Source organism: Falco cherrug, chromosome 9 (assembly GCF_023634085.1).
Source record: "Falco cherrug isolate bFalChe1 chromosome 9, bFalChe1.pri, whole genome shotgun sequence".
Classification (NCBI taxonomy): Eukaryota; Metazoa; Chordata; class Aves; order Falconiformes; family Falconidae; genus Falco; species Falco cherrug.
The window spans coordinates 31807384-31828234 of record NC_073705.1 but is presented as its reverse complement, the minus strand read 5'-3'; the positions used below and the strand labels follow the sequence as shown (position 1 = coordinate 31828234).

Here is a 20851-nt window from a genome sequence, read left to right as displayed (position 1 = left end):
TTTAAATTGACCCGTGAACTTTGAGAGCTCAGTATTGAGGTGCTAAGTGAGGATTACATCCAACTGGTTTTATGCCCCTTCAGATTTGACATCAAGGTTTTGATACCACAGCCTTGATTTGGGCATTTTAAAGAATTTTTGAAAGGCTCTGCTAAGCTCAAGAAATAGCTATGTTTTAGCTATTATAGCAAGAAAGGATTGTTGTCAAGTAAACGTATTGCAATACTCCTCTGCCCGCAATTGTTTATAATATCTTCTTTTCAACTTTGTAATATCTCTATTGTCTCATGTTCTTTCTTGCTAGTTTCATTGATTTACATTTGGCATCCACAATAAGGGACAAGATTCTATCTATTATATAATTAAGAACTGCAGGACAGTTTAGATTAGATTATATCAGTTTACTACAACATACTGTGTAGTGTATACCTCTTGAGTTTTTAAAACACTTGGAAAATATTTTTATGGAATATAGATGTTTGTTGACTGTTTAGAAAACTATTTTCTGCTATATTCACAGATTAAAAAAACAACTTACATTTTGAAAATTTGTGCAAAAGAATGAGACTAACTTTAACCAATTTATTCTTCTGATTCTTACCTTCCTCCCATAATGTAATGGTAAACCTAATGGATGTTGGTCAGAAAGTGTAATGTGTGATTGTATTGTTTTGTGAATCAGAGGAAGGCTCTATAACTCTGAAAATGTATTTTTAAGTAGCTACAGATGTATCCAGCTCTGTTAGTGACTGTATCCTTGGGCTATGGAAATTTGGCTCTACAAAGCATTTGGAAGTCATGACAACTCATTGAGACAAATTATGAGCATTTAAACTCTTCTCTGCCATAAACAAGCATCTTGCCTGAGAATAAATTATTTGGTGAGAATAATTTCAGTAAGAAGGGTCTTCTTAGTTGTCAGTACCATGCCCTGCCATCACACAGTCAGTCTAGTTTAAAAGAGTCCATCAGTTATGTCCTGTACCACAGGTCACAATACAGTTCCTAACCTTAGCATCTAAGATCTGTAAAAAAAAAATCCTGGGACTTAACAGTTATCACGTGTCAGAAAAAAAAAAAAACAAACCCAAAAAATAAAGCATATCTCAGGCATTGATGTCTCCAACAGGAGAGCAATTATCAGAGAGAACTGATGGACAGTGCTAGGAAACATACGTGGTACACAGAAAAAAAATCTTTTTTGGTCCTCTCCAGTCTGAACTGGAGAAGGAAGAGGGCAAGCAGCTTTATGTTGACTCACTCTGGTGATCAGTTTTATGATGAATATCTCAGAAAAGCACAGTAAGTAGATGATTTCCAAGGTTTGCAAGAAAATTGAGGAGAAAAAACAAACCACGAAACATACTGATCTCCTTTGTAAGGAAGGACAGAGTGGAGGTGTGGGGGGGTGTTTGTTTTTCCCGTCTTCTGTTCTTGGCTTGATGATACTGGCTTGAAGAACACAGAGTCCATTTTGGTGAGAAGCAAATTTCTTTTTTTCTTTTTTAACTTCTGTCATACTGAACTTTAATTACGTGCCTCTAAAGGACTCTCATTTATTTCTGGAGACTGTCTGTACAAACATCATTAATTCTAATATTTATAAGGATTTTTTACCAAACAGTCTGGTACCATTTACATGGAGGAGTATTTCAATTTCTATCAGAATACCTTGAAAGATGTGACATTTTTTGCCTTCACACCAGTTTCTGGAATGATTTTATGTTTGGAATTTGCTAATTTCCGTCATTTTGTGGTTGGTTTGCCTTTCAAGACTCTTCAAACTGCATAATTAAATCTGCCTCTATTACTCAGCAATGATAACTGTTGAAAGTTGTGGATGTGTTGGCATTACCAAAGAATCTGTGACTCATAGTCAAACTCCTCACACAAATGCTTGTGACAGGTAGACTGCACCTGCTTGCTTAAAAGAGTTAATTTCCTGGATTTTCACAAAAAGAAAAAAAAGAATTTGTAGTTTGATACTGTAAACTGTTCATAGCAAAATGATAGCAACAAAATGCATGTACGATACACATTCAAGTAAATGTGTCAATAGCTAGTAGGGAGATGTGGAGAAATCTATCATTATAAAATACTTCAAAATTTTGAGAGACAAAAGTAGTGAAAACTCATCTTGAATATATGAACAGAATAAAATGAACGAATTACTGTGCCTAGAAACTTAGGTGTGGTTTGATACTTCTTAAAGTTTTCATTCTATCTTCCCATCTTAACTCTTCTAAATGACTTCAAAAGTTTGTGTAAGTGTAGGAAAACAGCAGAATGTGATCTGAAAGTTTTTCATGAAATGCACAAGTAGCTTATTCAAGTTACTTGTGATAGTGTTTTATTCCAACAGTTTAAAATTTGTTTTAAATCAAAATAGATGGCTTGGAGATACAGAAAAAAACAAATTTAAATAATAGGGTCGTTGTATATTGGATTCCAAATCTGTAAAGATTACTCCATTTTGTGGTTCATTGTATGGTTATTTACATATGTTGTGGCCTTATCTAGATGTACTTGCTAGTCTTAACATCCAGGTGTTCAACTATGCTAAATCTTGGAAAACTGTAGATGTTACCTTTTCCAAAGAGTTCGATTTTTAAACTAGGAATCAGTAGAGCATGTAAGAGCATCGGTGAAGAGAGATAACATGGTATATGTGATTATATAGGATTATGTGATCTGCCAAAAGTATGGGGACCATTCCTCTTTTCTGTATTCTTTGTTTTTAAAGGGGAATAAGTAGGTATATGACTCTTTGGTTATAAAATCCTTCTGGAGAGTGACACCTGGAATTTTTGCAATTACAGTACTTATACCAGGTCAAAAGTGAAAGTCAAGTTTTTTATCTTCCCTTAGTTTACTTCATGATAACATTTCAGGAACTTGTTTCCGCTGGATCATTGTGGCAGGCAGTTAATTGATTACCCATGTTGCTTTGATATACAAGGGTTGGGATTAATTATTCCACTGTTTATTTAAAGCAATTATTTTTTGGCAGTGAACTGCCATGCCATAGAGTAGGTTTATGTGGCTGAGTGATCTTGATGCATGTACAGTGGCAGGGTGTTAATCACTGTACACAAACAGAAGTATACAGCCATAACCATTAGTGGCCCATCACTGTGTCACACAGAAATCTGTTGTTTGCATATTACTTTAAAATTTAAGTAGTAAAACTTTGTTTTCAGAGATTGGTAAATTGATCAATTTAAGAACGCACTGAATTAAAATTGTATAAAGTTAATTTGAAGAAAAAATATGCTCTTGAAAATGAAGTATTACTTTAAATATGTTTCTTGCTACTGTGACTTGTAATTATTTTACACTTAAATAATTTCATCTTTGTATTTTTACAGATGAAAGCCCAAAAGCTGATAAACCCAAAGTAGATGAGGAGTGTGATGAAAATGAAGAAGATAAAGACTATCACAGGAGTGACCCACAGATTGCGATCTGCCTCGACTGTTTACGCAACAATGGGCAGTCAGGAGATAATGTAGTCAAAGTGAGTAGTAAAGATAATCTGTGCTGTTGTTATTGCTGGCAGAATAGCATCTTACCGGAACCAAATAATTTTATAACTATCAACAATGAACTTTGAAGGTGGTGACCTGTCTCCACTTCCACACTCATTTAGTCCTTTTGTTTAAGACGTTACAATACATCTTGGAGTTTTGTAGAAGATACAGTTCCATATAGGAATCCATCTGTGACAGTGGATTTTTATTCTTTTCTAATGGATTATAGTTCTGTAGCCTACAGCCCTGATGGTATATAACTGCATTACACAGCAGATGACAGCATACTATGGAGGTACTTAAAAAGCTAGCTGTAGGTGAGCTGCCTCACGCTTCCAAGACCGCTGTCTTAACATGCCAGCATGAAGCTGCTTTTCAGATACGTTGTGCACTGGGTGACTGGGATCCAGATCTTCTGAGCTGTAAACCTGATTCTGACACTGATGTGTCATCTGTGGCCTTAGGCAGGTCACTTCCATCTGTAAAATGTGGAGACTAATACCTGCTAACTGCTGATTTAAGAATTACAGATACTTGGTTTCTGTTCCTGAAGGGAACATTACCTAATGGTATCGAGTCTAGAAGAAAGTGTTTACAAAGACAAAAATTAAAAAAAATACTAAAGATTTGTCTAATAAAACACTAACATTTTCTGTGTGCTACATCACATGTATTATTTTGGAAGTTCTTACACAGGAAAAAAGTTCTGATTCAGCAAGAAAATATATGTATGTGTTACCACTCTCTGTTCATGCTATACACAGTAAGAAATCTTTATCTCCATCACTATGTAGGAGTCGCAGGTTTCCAGCTTTCCTGTTGAATCAAAGCTGTTAGGTTCTGGATCACAGATTCTGTGATAATAGATCATGTCTCAGATGTGTGTAGCTTCCCTGTATTTTACCTAGATTATTTGAGGATGGTTTTAGTTCCCCTTTCTCTCAAGGACTGAAGAAATTCTAAAGAAATGTAACATCTGTTTTACCCCCAGTGTTACCAACACAGACACTCAGATTATTTAAATTCTGGGGCTTTTGGTGGTTTAGTGTGTGGTTGTTTGTTTTATTTTCTTTCCTCCCTTCTTTTGGAAATTTCTGTAGAACCAGAGATGGGTCAAATGAACTTGTTTGTCATCCTGTAAATTTTGAACAAAAATGAATCTATGGTGCCAATATGGATTAGAAGAGAGTTCTAAAGAATTGGTTACTAGTTGAAAAAAATATCAATTACAGCTGTCCTTGCACTAAAGATTGCTTACGTGCCTCAAAATTTCTAACATGTTTTTTCTGTTTTGTTGCTGTTGCTTTAGGGTTTAATGAAGAAATTTATCCGCTGTTCTACTCGAGTGACCGTGGGAACTATAAAAAAGTTTCTCAGCTTAAAATTAAAACTTCCAAGTTCTTACGAGGTACATTTAAAAGAATGATGCTTGTATTTTTATTTCCCTACAAAGTAGTAGGTTTTTATGAAATGTAGTCATACTTGAATTTGAGGAATATTTTTAGCCCAATCACTACGTACTGTTCAGTATTCCAAGCTGTATTTTCTTCCCTTAAGTGAGAAGTGATCATTTTACACAGTGATTGAAGTTACTGATCAAGGAACTCACACAATTCTAGTAACTTCAGTTTGTTGCTCACCTGGGAAGGAACAGATACATAAGGTTTTGATATTTTGATGTAAAAAATAAATGCTTTCTTTTTCCATGTGGCTTATAAAAAAGTCACTTAATACAGGTTTGGGCTTGTAGTTACTGAGGAAAACGAGAGCTCAACTAGACATACACCAAATTACTCTGCAGTTCTGTTGTCTTTAGATGTAAGAAAGTCTCCAGTAATTTTGAAGAAATGAGGAGCGATACCATTTGAATCTTTCAGAATGCAGAGACTTTTTTTGCACCTTCATTGGAATTAGGTAGAATTTGATGGAGAGAGGGTCTTTGCTACGTGAGTGGTTTGATCTTGGCCAAGACTGTTCCCTGGGGGGATTTTCTAACATAGTAGTAGTTGTGATTCAGGGTGGAACTGGGAAGTGTGAGACTCCTGCCTCTGCTTCCCCTCTTCCCAGGGATACAGGAATTTTGACCTCAGCACAGACTCTTTGTTCAGCCAGTTCTCTTACTAGTCAATGACTCCATGAACTGCATGCTGCCTCTAGCACAAACGGCAGCCTCCCAGCTTTGGTCAGAGGTAGGGCTGAGTTAGCCTGGGTGCAGAGCTATACACAGGAGCTTGTCACCGTATCATGATATGCTGACCAGCCATTTTGATGTCATTTGGTTTTGCTAATTATGTTAATTTAATCTATCTCTGGCACCTTAATGGTTTGTGTTACGCAGTATCAGTTTACTTCAAAACCTGAATTTAAAAAAAAAAAACAACTAGAAAAGCATTATGGCTATAGTATTGTCAAACATTTTCAGTGGAGGCTAGAAGTAAGATGCTATGATGCAGTTTAAACCAGTCATTTTTCACATAAAATCATTACTTCTCTTTTTCTTTTGTCTTCAGTTAACGAAGAATCATGTTTGTACACTCAGAATTACATCTGCCTTGTAATTTATAGGGGGTTTTAACTTTGTAAAATGACTTTATCATTTATTTTTAAAAACTAAAATTAAAGTACTTCTGGTTTATATCTTTCTGTTTGAAAGACTGTTGATGCAGCAAGAAAGCCTTCAAAATACATACAAGGCATTTTCTTCAAACAGATACTGTGTAGTATTAATAAATACAGGGTGTGTTTTTCGACTAGTGATTTCCTGTCTAGTTTAGCAGACTTTCTTCTGTCCACACCTTAATTGAAAACACAAAAGTGAAAGAATAAAGTGAAATACTAGCGTACAAAATAGCAGTGTTAGCATGTTGTATTAATCCAGATTTTATGTATGTGTCTGATAGAATTACTGTATAATAATAGGAGTTTGAGCGATTAACTGTCAGAGATTCACTTAGGAGTTCATTTAGACATTAAAATTTTGCATCCCTTTCTCTTACTGTTTGTTCTGTTGTATTTTAAGCTGGATGTACTATGCAATGGAGAAATCATGGGGAAGGATCATACTATGGAATTCATCTATATGACAAGATGGAGACTAAGAGGCGAAAACGTAAATGCTGTTACATTATTAATAAATGATGGTTTGGTATATTTATTATAGGGACTACACATGCTTTCACAGCTGGGTACAAAACCCCCTTATTTAAAAATGCATTTTGCATGTTTTCTGGATTTCTTATGTTAAACCCTATGAGTGAAACCCTGCAGCACGTATATTGTGAAGATTCTGAAACTAAAAATAGCAAGTATACAAATTTTACATGCAAGTTCTACTCAGAGGTTTAAGCCAAGTATCTGAAAACCCAAGCACTTGTTCTTTTTCTGCAAATTTTCTTTTAGTGACCTTTTCAGTTACAATAGTTGGGGAATCTGCATCCAGCAGTTCTTTATTAAGTATCTTTTATTCAGTTGGTAAACTGAAAGTGACACTGAAAAATTATTGGTGAAATCTAATTGTCTTATTACTATTTCTGTTAATACTACACCCAGTTTTTTAGACATACTGTGTAACACTAACGTCCAGATAAGACAGCTAAATGGGTTTTCCTTGCTGCGTGTGTATATTTTAGAATTGCAATATCTAACTGACTAAAAGACATTTTTTTCAGGTCTGGTACTCTGATTTAGTAGCCTGTATATTACCTGTGTATTTAATTTTTTTTTGTTAGAAGTCATATCCCCATTTCTTCTCTTTCTTCTATACATTTGTGTGTGGCCATTGATTGTTCTTCACTCTATTACTTTGTAGTGTGTGTAGATTTGTTGTCTGTCGCTACCAGTGGAGGCTATATTGGAGTGCCGCTGAGGTTAAGCACTTAACACATGTTAATATACTGATATGTAAAACTTTCGGTTTGCTTGGTTTGGTTTGTGGGTTTTTTTAAGCTTCCTAGTACTCAGCACAAAAGCACTGGGGCATGGACAGAGAAGACAGAGGATTAAGCATACTGTGAAGTTAACAATTCACAAGTTTGTTTTAAGTTTTAACTTAATCTGAAGGGGGAGGGGGAAGGATAGACTTTGATATAAATTAGGGGAGTTAATGTGGTCATTAAATTTGAAAGTAATACTGCACTGAAATTTGATGATTGCTGAAACCCCAGTATGGCACCAATACATAGCTTTAAGTAGTACTTTTTCCAGTACTGCCATGAAATCAGTGGGTGTTTGTTTGGCTTGCCATCGGCAAAAACTTTACTGATAGTGGAATTCTTCAATGACAGTCCTGCAGCTCCTGCCTACAAATGGACTTCTGTCAGTTGCATTGGTTTGGAAGCAACAGTAACTATCATCTTGACAAAAAGGACATTATTTGTACTGGTTAAAATTTTTCAAAATTCTCAGAACTGTAGTTTTTAACATGAAGTGAATATAAGAGTTGACAACTCTTGATTAAATTTGTAAGTTGTGTTTATGTACGCATAGTATAGTCAGGTATGTGTTCATCTTTTCCTTTATGTAGTTTTAAAGCACTCCCCTGAAGTCAGAGATGACAGACAAAACTCTGTAAAAATTACATTGCACTGGTAATAAATCCAGTGACATCTGGGCTTCTGTGACTTTGTTTTCCTTAACTGCATTGGGTCTTGTTGTAAAACAGAATTTGCAATGGTAATTAATTAACAGTCTTTTCTTTTGGATGAAGGTCAAGTAAATCCATTATCTCCGACTTCGGTACTATTCACTGTGAGCTTTTACTGGCATACATGTGGCCCTTACAAGAGGTAGAGTAGTAAAGGGAACATAACCATTTATGCATTAGAGAAGTCTCCTGTTTTAAAGAAATAGGTTATTTTTAAGCTCTTCGTTTGAAAATTTTTAAAAAATTAAATAGTAAATGTGTATGTCCAGCTGTGGCTGCCTCTTATCTGATCAGAAAATCATCTCCTTCGCAGTTTCGGTGTCAGAACTGCTCATCTTCGCAAGTCTGCTCTCAGGATGGCACTTTTTATCAGGTAAGAGGCACTCACGACTGTACATACTACAGTCATTAAGGTCCTGTCAGCACTTCAATTTAACCCAAGTTGTGGAGTTTTTATAATTCCACACTACAAAGTGCTAAAACTCTATGAGCAAGGCCTGAGCGTTTTTGTTCCTTCAGAAAAAGCTTCATTGAATGAATAACTAGAACCCATTCAAAATGTTTAGGAGTTTCTTTTACTTTACATTAGGCCATTTATGGTTTTGTTAGAGAGATATTCTGTGGGCTGATAACCTGCATCAGTCTGGAAGGATTATCTACTTCTTCCTATCTCATCCTTCTAATTAGTAGCATTGTGCAGTCATTGATGAGGGATCCAAAACTGAAGAGTGTGAATCAAGAGAGACTTCGAGTTGGTTTCATCTCTTTATGGCAATTCACATGCTGTCTTTAATGGAGTAAGGAAATGTTAGCTGTTTCTAATTCTATATTCCTTTCACATCTTTTAAAATTAGAAATGGAATAATGCCTAATCTCCAGAATATAACAAACCAAAACCTCCTGAACCTGCAAACTGAAGCTGATTTCTGAATTTCATTGATCAATCTGGTTCATACCAATATGAAACAGTATTTCAGTTTCATCATTGAGAATTTTAAACTAGTTTCTACAAATTACTTTGGAAGATTGAAATAATATTTTTGCTTGAGCAAAAAGTTGAAATTGATGATAGAGGTTCACTCACCACTGTGGATGGGAGTGACCTACTGCAGTCATGCGTACTTCAATAATTAGAATTGTTGCAGCATAGTGCATTTTATTTGTACAGTTGCTTTGTAAATTTATTTGCAAGACACAGAGCCTCGCTGGTTTACATGGCAGTTTCGGTGAGATGACCGCTCTGTCTGTGCCTTCGTGCACTTGCAATTAGATCGGAAAACTTTAAGAGACAATTTATATAATCAAAGTGAAAAACATGTGAAATACCATTTAAATAATATGGTAGTCATATCCTATGCAAAAATAAAAATAAAAATCTGAGACCAAGTAATTTATGATACTACAAATGTATATTTGATAATTGCACATGCAGACTACACATGGTGCCCCCTGTCTTCTCTTCTAAATGCTCCTGCTATCCTGCTACTGTTGAATACTTCTTGGTTTATGTTGTGATTTCTCTGCACTCCAGTTTGTAAATCCCCAGCAAGTGTGATCACATTTAGTTCTGGTGACCTTTTCACTACCATGGCATGGAAGGTTTATTAACCTGTATAAGTCTCTGCAGCGGTATCTTTCTTTTTTTGGTCGCTGAAGTTCATCTGAATTGCATTTGAAGGATGCAGTAAAATATTCCTGGTTTTAATGATAGCTTCTGTAGTAATTCTTTGTATTTCCGAATGTGCCATAAGAAATTTATATTAGTTATGTTCCTCTGCCCTGTGGCAAGGAGGTATTTAAGCTGCTGAGACAATAAGATTTTCCTCTGTTTCATGCTGTAGAAAATGTCCAGTATCCTAATGAAGTTAAGAGGAAAACATCAAACTTAAATGAAATGCTGACATGCTGAAAAAATAAGACAATTAGTGAAAAAGCACTTCCAGCAACAAGCGCCCAGGCATTCCACAGCACTTTCTGGAAACTCACTCTTGCCTCCCATTCCACAACAGTTTTGTCCAGTTCAGGGATCCCAGCAGTTGTCCCAGTAGGAATTAATAAAAATGTATCACTGGATCTGAAGCTGAGGAGTTTGGATTTGGGTGAGAAGTTAGCCCTCATCTCTCAGAAAATCAGCTGACAGCAATTTGACCTGATTTTTTTTTTTCTTTTTTTTTTCTTTTTAATACCAGAAGTAGCCTGGTTTCCATTAACTAGTGCTGACTACTAGTATAGCTATGGAACCTCCGTATATATAAAAATCAAAGATCATAATCTGTAAATATACTTTGGTTTAGAAACTATAAAATTTCAAGATTGCTTTTTCTCAAACACAGCAACACAGAACTAAGAGGAGTTGTTTGAGCACTCCAAGTGAAATATATAAAAGCAGCTACAGGAATTTTATATTAATGACAAATAACTACAACTAACTGACTTAGAGATTAAATAGAGATTTGAAGTACAGGTGTGGATTTAACTGTTGAAATGTATAGAATTATTCGTATACATAAAACTGATTCTCATATACATGTGTCTTAGAGATAAGCTATGGCTATTCTTAAGGCAATCTTTAATAGTATTTTCTTTGTAGTTTTTATGAATTATGTCCTCATGTTTTCTTGTCTGTTTTTGTTGTTTTTCTTTTGCTTTTATTTTTAGTCTTACCCTATGGTACTTCAGTATCGACCTAGAATTGACTTCGGTTAGACCAAAGGGCCAGATCCCACTGAGATGAATCCTGCACTATTTGTTTACCCATCGACAGATTGCACAATGAATGGATGTGCCTGGATTAGGGGGACACAACCAGATTTTCAGCATGCAAATAAGGACATTGTCTTTCTTAAAATTGTCAGTTGCATCTCTGTTGTTTCTTATTAGAGCAAGCCAAGTGCCATTCTGCTACTGAAATGTGCATAAGATATTTGTGTATCTTACGAGTGTGCTGCAAATCATAGCCAAAATCATGATGTGTACAGTCAAGATTCAAAAACTATGGAATATTTTTGCTTGTGTGTTAGAAAATTTTTCTGGTCCTAATATTGATTACACTAGCAAAATGGCAGAGTGCTCATTCCATGTGGTGTTGCAGTTTCACACACTTACTATTTTACTGAATATTGTTGTTTAAATCATAGAGTACTGTACAAATAACTGAGGATTATACCTTGAAAATATTTTGTATAGAAAATATATTTAGACAAGTGGTGATTGGGCCACTACTTTTTTCTTGATAAGCTTCTCATGGGTCCAGGTATAGCTCACTCATGAGTGTGCAACAGTCCTTTTGCAGTGAGTAAAGATTAATTACCCTTAACAAGAGATGCAGAAAATGGTAATTCAAAACAGCAATTTTAAATCTTCTAAATAGAATTTGCTAATATTGCTTAAAAGCATCACAGCCTTTGTGATTGCACTTTTCTATGGTTTCCCTAAAGACTGGAATGTGGGATACTAGCTATTTTTAGGGAATGGCTTCTGGTCAGATTACATTTCTTTTAATAAAGCCTCCATAAAAATGAAGTTAAAAATAATGTAAATGTCTATGGAACAAATAAATTTCACTATAAGATTACAACCAAGGCAAAATTTTACATCATTATTGCCGTTTATAGTAAGCATTTCCTTTTGAGATTGGTTGGAGATATATAATACGCTAAGACAAAAATAATACATAGCTTTAATTACATTATATATCTCTTGTGACTATCTGGAGTTTAGAATTCATTACAGAAATTTTCATTAGTTAAAGTCACATCATAAAACTATTTCCATAAAATTAGAGGTAATGCAATACTGAAGATAAACAGTCTGACCAAAATAATTGTTAAGGTCATTTTTTTTTTCCAAGACCTGGTAGTGCTGGATAAAAAGAGATTGTTGCCTTAGGTATTGCAAGCGTAATGGTCCTAGTATAGAATGTTTATTGGGGTTCCTGGTAGTGTTGCAGGGAGCATAGTAATGCATATGTTTTCTGTAGTCTTCCGTTGTCTTTGCTCTGCTTAAAAGTCAGTTGAGTTTTTCACTTCAGATTCTGTGGAGATACTACTTATAGTTCAGTACCTTTATGTAATTTCTACTTAATACATGCCTGCTAGTATTGTAAATAACTATTTGTTTTCTTATGCCTTTTGCATACAGCAAAAGGGAACCAAAATCAATTTTTCAGAAGCTACTGTAGAGTGAGCTAATCATTCTTGGATAAGGCGAAATGAAAATTCTATCTTGGGATCAAGTACAAAAGACAGACGCAAGGCTTAACTCCTTTGTAAATTTACGTTCGTGTACATTGGTGTGTTGCTGTAGGAGAAGTAACCATGTTGTGTATTACATCTGGCCCCTTTAATGTTAGTAGGAGTTCCAACATTGATGACTTGAGGAATCCATATATAGTTGGGTTGAATTCTACCATTGCACTCCAAAGCCCGTATGACATGCAGAAAAAAAAGATACTGTCGGTAGCAGTCTGTTCAGGAAACCTGCCATTGCAGGTCAAGGTTGCACATATTGTGCAGATGCCAGTGAACCTGGGGAAGCAAAGCATTTAGGAAGCTGCTGCTCCTTTCTGCAGGCAGTGTGCTGACTGCTCCAGGCACCAGTTTGCCCACAGTGTAGATGGGAAGGGGTGCACGTGCTGGCTGCAGGGAGTGGTCCACTTTTTGCCCACCCGGTAGATGTTGTGCTATTTGACAGAAACAAGAGGATACTCCATGTAGGGAGGGCCCTTCTCCTCTGCAAAGCCTCTAGGGAGAAAGAGATTCTTTGTGTATATGGAGGCCCTTCTCATGGAGTAGCTTGGCAGAGCAGAGCATGCGTTCTAATTGCAAATCATTCTTCTCTTTAGAATATAGTTGTTTTGTACAGTAGAAATAAGATATTATTCGTAAATGCACATACAGTGACACCTTACAGTTTTTATATATTTCACGTGTTTTTATACTAGAATTTTCACTGTAGACTCACTTGATGTAAAATGCCGCATTCAGTTTATCACAAAACTAATGGTAGTACGCTTAAGCATAATTTCTGCTTGGTTCAGGGGACGATTTTTTTCTCAACAATCACACTTGCTGTTTTGACAAATTTGAACAGGCTTGTTTGAAAAAGAGGAGAACGCATTATTTTTAATCCATTTTAAGTTATCTTACACGGAAGTTTGCACCACCTAATGGCACTCCTGAAATAGGACTACTTTGTATTGACTTCTGAACGGCAACTAATAGAAGATTTGACTGTTTAATGACTTTCTGTGTTCACAGTTCAGAGAACCATGAGTTCTCTTGATCAGAATTATTGGTTTAATTCATGGTATTTTCTTGATAGGACTTAAAGCTAGATTGCAGAAGGCAAATCTTCATTTTAAGCATGGAAAATACTGACAGATATGATTTAATGTTCCCAGCTGAGAATCATGGCATTAAATGCATATGATCTAGCCGCCCACACTTTATGCATTTCTGATTTGATGGCAGGGTGCCTGAGTGCTGTTATAGATTAATAGTTTCTGTAGCAGTGAAGTGCCAGTGAAGTACGTATCTTAACTGGGCAGCTTGTATAAGACAGGTGTTGCCTTCTTTACAGGAAATTTCTGTCCCATGCAGTACGTATGTGCCAAGTATTTACAGATATGCATATTTAATTCATTTGTGCCAATTAAGAATATCTGAACAGCATAGGAGGATGAGAATGCATGTACAGATTCCTGTGTGCCAAAGATGGGGTAAAGTGAAACGAGTACCTAAGCATTCCATTAAAACTGCACCATATGCCATCCTAGAGCAGATGTCTGCGTACAGTCACACTTTCCGAGCACTTCCATGACAAAGTGTCAACCACTGCATGTTTATAAAGAATAGGAATATAAAATAAGTGCTGCTGCCACTGTGTCTCTGTGGCTTTTCCATATCGGCAGTACCTAGCTGCAGAGGTAGACCTAAAAAATTCCACACTACTACCTAACCTTGCTGTCTCTTATTTGGCACATTTGGTGGTGAGGCTTTTTTCCCTGAAAGCGAAAAAACTTGTATCTACTTTTAACTCTGGGGTGACTCATTAGTGAAAGTCATAAGCAACTTTTTGTTGAGCATAGCTGGATGCTGAATTTTTCTGGTAACAAACTGTAAGCTAGAATTTACAAACAAGATCCTATAATATCTCAAACAATATGGAATTAGATGATTAATCAATAAATGTATCTTTCATCATGCATTACTACACTGCTCGTAGCTAAGGGCCTAGTCATATAAACATATTTTTATTTGGATGAAATACCAAATACGATTACTACAATAATCTAAGTGACTTATCACTATAGGTACTGTTCACATGAAAGCTTCTGGGATTTGGGTCCTAGGAGTACGCAGTGCTGTAAGTATATTGTGCATACTCAGCTGGCTTGCAGTTATTATGCAAAAAAAAAAAAAAAATTATAAAAAGTATAACTTTGGCTTTACTGAAAACATTACATAAAGCAAAGTGCCTGATAATACGGAATACCTTTAAGCCCATTATTTGCATTTGGCAGGCTGATATTTCCTTTGGTATTTTATTTATGGTCTTAGTATTTTCAACAAGAATATTTCATAGACATGCTGTATTGAGAAGCTTTCTTTCATGGGAAACAAGCAGAAAAAAACGTGTTCTATTAGATAATTTAAAATTGAAAAAAAACCCTATCTCGGTGGAAACTATGTGAAAAGAATTACTTTTATATTGAAATTATTTCAGTTTCTGCATGAGGGACCCTTGAATTCTGGATCTTGCTCCTTTTTTATTCTCCATAGGTTCCAACAATTTGATTTGACTTTTCTCTTCTGCAGTTATCAAAACCAGTTCCAGTATGTATCTGCAGGAGAAAAGAGGTTGATCACGTACCATTTAGATATAAGCTAGGGTCGTCTTCTCTGCTGCAGGTAAAGTAATGGTCCAGAGTTTCATCTCATCTCTCCCATGTATAATCATTACGCATGACTTTTTGAGAGAAGTAAACAATTTTTCCTTCTCTGCTGTTCTCTAAAATAACAAAATAGGCCAGGTTTTAGTCCTTTAATCGAACCGGTGAATGAGTTGCATTGTTCCATTTGTGATTTTTGTACATTTTCATATCACTGAAGACACCAAGAGGCATTCACTCCACAGAAAAAATAGTTCTGGGAGGGCTTGCAACAAAAGGAATAGCATCCAGCTCAGGCAGGTACTATGGTACGACTGGAGAACAGACAGTTGTTCAAAGCCAGTCTTAAGTCCCAGAATAAATAGATTGAGCGATTGAGCCCTGTTTACAGAGAGGCTACATAAAATACTGGTTAATTACATGGACTGATCATTTTTATCTTGGAGAAGACCAAAGGCAGTTAAGACTTACATGCCTATCCACAGCACATATATACGCTGTCAAGAGCTTGTTCCAGTTTCTTCATTTAACCTAGACAGGTTGGCAGCATCTGTTTGCTTCCATTGGAAATGCATATGTCATGCAGGATATTCCTCTCTCATTTTACTTTATGCTATGTTATGTTATTATTTATCTCCGTTAAAACGTCTATTCAGGCACCCTCTGTCCTGTAATTAATCCTAGGTTCTTACAAATCTTTTGCCCATTCCCATACCTGAGCCCATTTGCTGCCCAACAAGTAGAAACATTGTGAAGTTCTAAAGGAGAAACTGCACAAGGCATCACTCATTGGGTTTTGTTCGTCGGGTAGCTCTAATGGGTTTTAACAAAGTTTTCACAGTTCGGCATTTAGAATCCTTTCTAGCCAGTTTGAACAAGGTAATGCTTCCACAAGGTGTTCGGCTAGAGATACATGTTTGGGGAAGGATTGCAGTCTACTGGAGTGTGTTCCAGGATGAGTTCCAGGACAGAGGGGATTGATTCACCCTAAAGGAAAAGTGAAAAGCTTCTAACTGCTCGTTACCAATAGTTATACGACGTGGGTAGTCTGGCCTTCAGACCTGAGCTGAAACATCCCTCTGTAGGAATATCCTCAAAAAAACCATCTTGTAGTTGTAGTGTATTTTTCTTCATAAGCAGATCTACCTGTTGATTTATCTTTTTTTACTACCAGCTACACAGTCTGTAGATCAGATTAAAACGTCAGACTCCAGAATAAGATACTGAATAATTAATGAATTCCTGACAGATTCTGCCATCCAAGATATGTGCCGTAAATCTTCTGAATTCAGGTAGCCTACTACTACAGTTGAGTAAAGCTGTTGTTTCATTCTCTAGTAAACTATATAGATCCATACAGTTCTGGAGTGCGGCAGTGAAACGGCAGAGCTCTATAGAGGGATGGAAATGTCCAGGCTACCTTTGGTACTTGCAGAAAGAGACCCAGTTCTGTAGGTTCAGGATGGAGGAGACATTCTGGAATGAAAGATATCTACAAGTGGAAGTTTTAGGCATTACATACATCTTAACCAAAGAGAGGCATTGGTTTGACTTTGCTTGTTTATCTGAACCATTACGCGTACTTTTCTTTGAACTAACTTTATTGTGTATTTTTAGAAAATGCTTCTAACAAGGTTAATAATGTGACAGTTGACAGGATGAGGTGAACAGAAGTAGTTACTGTGCATTTTCCTTTTTCCTCATGGTAGCGAGTGGAAAGCAGAGTATGAGCTGAGAGTAGGTTGCTATATAACAGAGAATTTCTGCAACAGTAAAACATTTGTGCTGCTAGTTAGCATACTGAGGTTTGTATTACAAATGAGGTTGTAATAAAGATGTTTATTATCGAAGTGCAAGGCACATTTTATGACGGTATTCTACTCCTAAAGTTCTGGTTTGTATTATATTGGGTATAGTAGACATTGCTGCTGTTGTCTCATGAATTTTGATGCGATAAGATGAAACATGCTCTCTTTTTACTGAAAAGTACCAGATGCTAATTGATTTTAAATTACTCTTTGTTGTCAGATATTTAGTTTGTTCATAAAAAAAAAAAAAAGTTTTTTTAAAATAAACTATTTTTATGGATAATTTGATTGCCTAGTAGTTTTAAGGGACCTATTTAATACCAAAGGTAAAGCCACCCAGAAACTGACTCGGAGAAGGCACTGACACTTCTCTGGAGCGCAGTGGTTAAGAGTTAAACCTGGAATCAGTCAAGGAGAACTTAACTGGTGGTGGCCGCCTGTCACCAAGCTAAGGGGTTAGGCACACCTAGCGGTCTCCAAAACAAAACAGAAAAGGAAAAAAACCAACAGGAGTAGCATGAAGGTTAACAGACCTAAAGTAGCTCGTTGAGTTTACATAGCTCATGTTCCCGAAGCAAAGCACAAAGGCTTGTCTCCCTGATGTGTCTGCTATACCTGGCCTGTGAACTGATGACAAACTTCAGTGTGCTGTCAATCCTGCAAACCTTCCAAAGCACAAAATATTCACCAAGCTACTTTGGGGTTTTTTAGTCATAGTTCAGTGATATTTTGGAGGGTGGAAAGGACAGACTTGGACGATAATGAGAAGATACTAAGTATGTTTTACAGATTTTTATAGATATTTTTTTAGCAAATGGCATTGCTGTCCTTGATGTGAGACCATTGATTTAGCAAGTCAGTTATTTTACTTGTGCAGTCTAAAGTAGAAAGAATAAAGAAATCCAAATATCTTGATTTCATTCTCCAGGATAGTGATTAACTAAACTGGAAAGTAAAAGGACAATTTAATTATTTAGCTGACTGAAATATTTCATTCTAAAAACTTACTGATCATATTTTTTTCTCAAATACAAGCTTCTTAGAATAAACATGAAGCAATGCATCATTTTTTCCCTTACTGTAGACTTAACTATTGAAAGGAAAATATTTTGCAGTTTTTAAAATTAGTGCAAAGCCTGAATTGTTGGATGTTCCAAGCTACGGAACAGATGATATAGAGCTACACTCAATGGAAATTTTTTTTTTTTTTTTTTTGGGATGGGGGCCTAAGTGTCCTTATATAAGCTGTGATCCAAGTTATGATAAGAAAGGAGCCTATGGTGAGCAGTAATAATGTTCTAATGCTTCCTTGCATTTGATCAGTGGTTACCAGTTTTTAATAAAGCAGCCCTCACAGTACTTAGGAGCTCATAGAACATATTGTGATTTTTATGTTGCTAATCTGTTTTAAAGTATAAAATGTTTTAAGCTTTTTGTCAAAAGTGATAACATCATATTACAAATAAACCTTTTTGTGGTTGTAAAATTTAGCTTATAAATCATTCAAATTGAAGTGAAAGAAAACACAGGTCATTGTTAATGACAGTCTATCCTACTATTAAGAGTATATGTATTTTTGTAAAGGCAAAGCACTTGTAGATATTTAATCAGTCCAATATCTATCTATGTTAATGTTTTGAAAAAAAAGAAAACAAAACCAAAATGCTGCTTAGAGAATCACTTAGATATTTTTATTTTTTGTGCTCAAATGCATTTTCTGTTGATTTATGGAATGTTTATTCTGTGTGAAGCTGTATAGTTAGTACAGCTGGGCTAAATGCATTTCTTAACTTAATCAACTGTATCTGATGATGAGAATATATTTTCTGTCCAATCAGAAAACTAATTGCAAAACATAGGCTGGTGGTGCTGTGTTCCATCTTTGATATTAGCTGTCTTATAACATTTCTAGTTCATAGTAATTACAAAAAATACTAATAATTTTTTTGCAATGGGTGTGTTTTAATGGACGTTTCAGGGTATATTTGGTTATTCAGCTGAATCTTACTATACTTATAAAGATTTTTATAAAACGGAGACAGAATTTTATGCACAGGATTTAAAAAAACAGTTCCCCAGATGAAAAAGTATGCCAGATTAGTCAAGTATAATACTTTCCTCCAAAGGAAACTGCAGCAGGGTACGTACATGAAACATGATTGCATCACTACAGCTTCTGAGCATTTGTACAAATAGTATTTTTTAAATTCAGAGTAACTTATTTCTTGTAGTATTTTGCATCTGTTTGAAACCTCACTCAACTATATTTTGATCAACATAGTGCATTAGTGCAGTTTCAGGGGAAAAAACAGTAAAGCAAAGGATTTTATTCAAGTACAGTAAAGAGTGGTGAATACCGTTGTGGTTGTTAGCAGGCAGTCCAAAATCTATTTACTTGTTCCCATGGGATTCTACAGGGGTCTACTCATGGGCCCGATGCTGAGTTAAGCTCTTCAGCTTGACCTCAGTGGAGCTACTTTCTTTTATTATCCTTATGGCTAAGACTTGAAATGGCCCCACTTCCTCACTGAATTTCCTTTCATGGGTGGCTAATATTGCTTAAATTTAATCTTCTTACATTAACCTTCCCATAAGTAAATGAGTTTTGCAACACTGAGTGTATACACTAGCAGTAGAATTCAGTGTTACAGTTCAGCCGAGTAAATACTTGTGTAATTGTCAAACTGGTGGATGGTTTCAGTCAGGCTATGAACACTTGTAACGGCACAATGCCGTTAATACACATGCCTCACAAAGATCTGCAAGTGATCAGGTTTTGATGCATTTTATTTTTTCAATATTGTCCATTTTTATAATTTTTGTTGAGCTAATTTCTATAGTAATTTATTGGAAGTCAGCATCTCAGGGTCCACAAAGTAACAATTTAAAGACTTAAATCCGTTTGAGTGCAACTACCAGTATTGCAGTCTTGTATCTTTTAAAGAACCAAATATGTTGTGTTTTGAAGTATCTTAAAAACCACCGTAAATTTCACCCAGTGCTACCAATGGAATGTTGGGGGTTTATTTTAATCTGTGCTAAAGCCCTTAGAAGCTGAGTGTGGCCCTGGAAAAAATGAGACGTGTATAACTGAGTTAGCACTAGTAGCGATTTTAGGATTAGGTAAGGGGAGCGCTGGTACTAGGGGGGAGTCTGGCAGAACCCCACGGTCCTGCCTCTTGGTGTAGAGGGAGGTGTGCCTGTTCAAAGCTACGCTGACGTTTGTAAACGAGATTTATTTTAAAGCAACAGCTCATGCAAACCCTGTAAATGGACCTTTTAGAATCTTGTGTATAAATACCTCCGATAAGTAAAGGTATTTTTAATTCTGTAACTACCTGTATGGCCCAGTACCAGTGACATTAAATTATTTGAGTGCTTCATGCTAATGTCAAGAATGTTGACAGCACCTTTATAATAGCTGATAACAAATAACAAATTGGTCTGACCCATATGCTGCAAGATGCCTCTAGCCCAGTTGGATTAATTTTCTGAAAAATCTAGATGAGCAAGAAGTATAACTAATCTGCTTACTAGCACTGAAATTGCTCCTTTCTCAAAGCAATAAATATATTCATGTTGTAACATCTGTTGTGCAGCCTACAATACAAGTTGTTTTGTTGCATTGTTTCTATATAATTTATTTTGTGCAATAAAAAATCTCTGGTTTTATCTGACTTCTCTCTGGTTTGTAATAATATTTGAATTAAAACATTTACTAGCTTTATATCTTAATCATGCAAGCAAACTATCAGCTCACAGAAGTGCAGCAAAGAAAATGGAATGCGGTAACATTTTCCCTTCTAGAAAAATCTGAAGGTACTTAGCCTAGTTTTCTTCTTGTTAATGTCATAGAGAGCTTTACCATTAATTTTCATGGGTGCAAAGGCTGCATAACACTGAAGTTGGCTGGATTTGACATCCCATTTGTAAAATACAACCAGGTGGGTTATGCAGTGTGACTGTGTGTTTGAGACTT

General features: G+C 35.8%; 1 protein-coding gene across 6 annotated transcripts in view; it reads left to right on the top strand.

Annotated features, from left to right (window-relative positions):
- PCGF5 (polycomb group ring finger 5) overlaps window positions 1-20549 on the top strand; it is a 100481-nt gene extending 79932 nt beyond the window's left edge. For 5 of the 6 annotated variants that reach the window (XM_055719996.1, XM_055719994.1, XM_055719993.1 and 2 more), the window contains 5 exons: window positions 3369-3517; window positions 4840-4938; window positions 6550-6639; window positions 8486-8545; window positions 10831-20549. In XM_055719996.1, coding sequence (XP_055575971.1) covers window positions 3369-3517; window positions 4840-4938; window positions 6550-6639; window positions 8486-8545; window positions 10831-10878 — 446 coding nt within the window. In that variant the 3' untranslated portion in view covers window positions 10879-20549. The remainder of the gene's footprint in view (window positions 1-3368; window positions 3518-4839; window positions 4939-6549; window positions 6640-8485; window positions 8546-10830) is intronic. The other variant, XM_055719998.1, reaches the window with a different exon arrangement.
- Window positions 20550-20851: the final 302 nt, after the last annotated feature.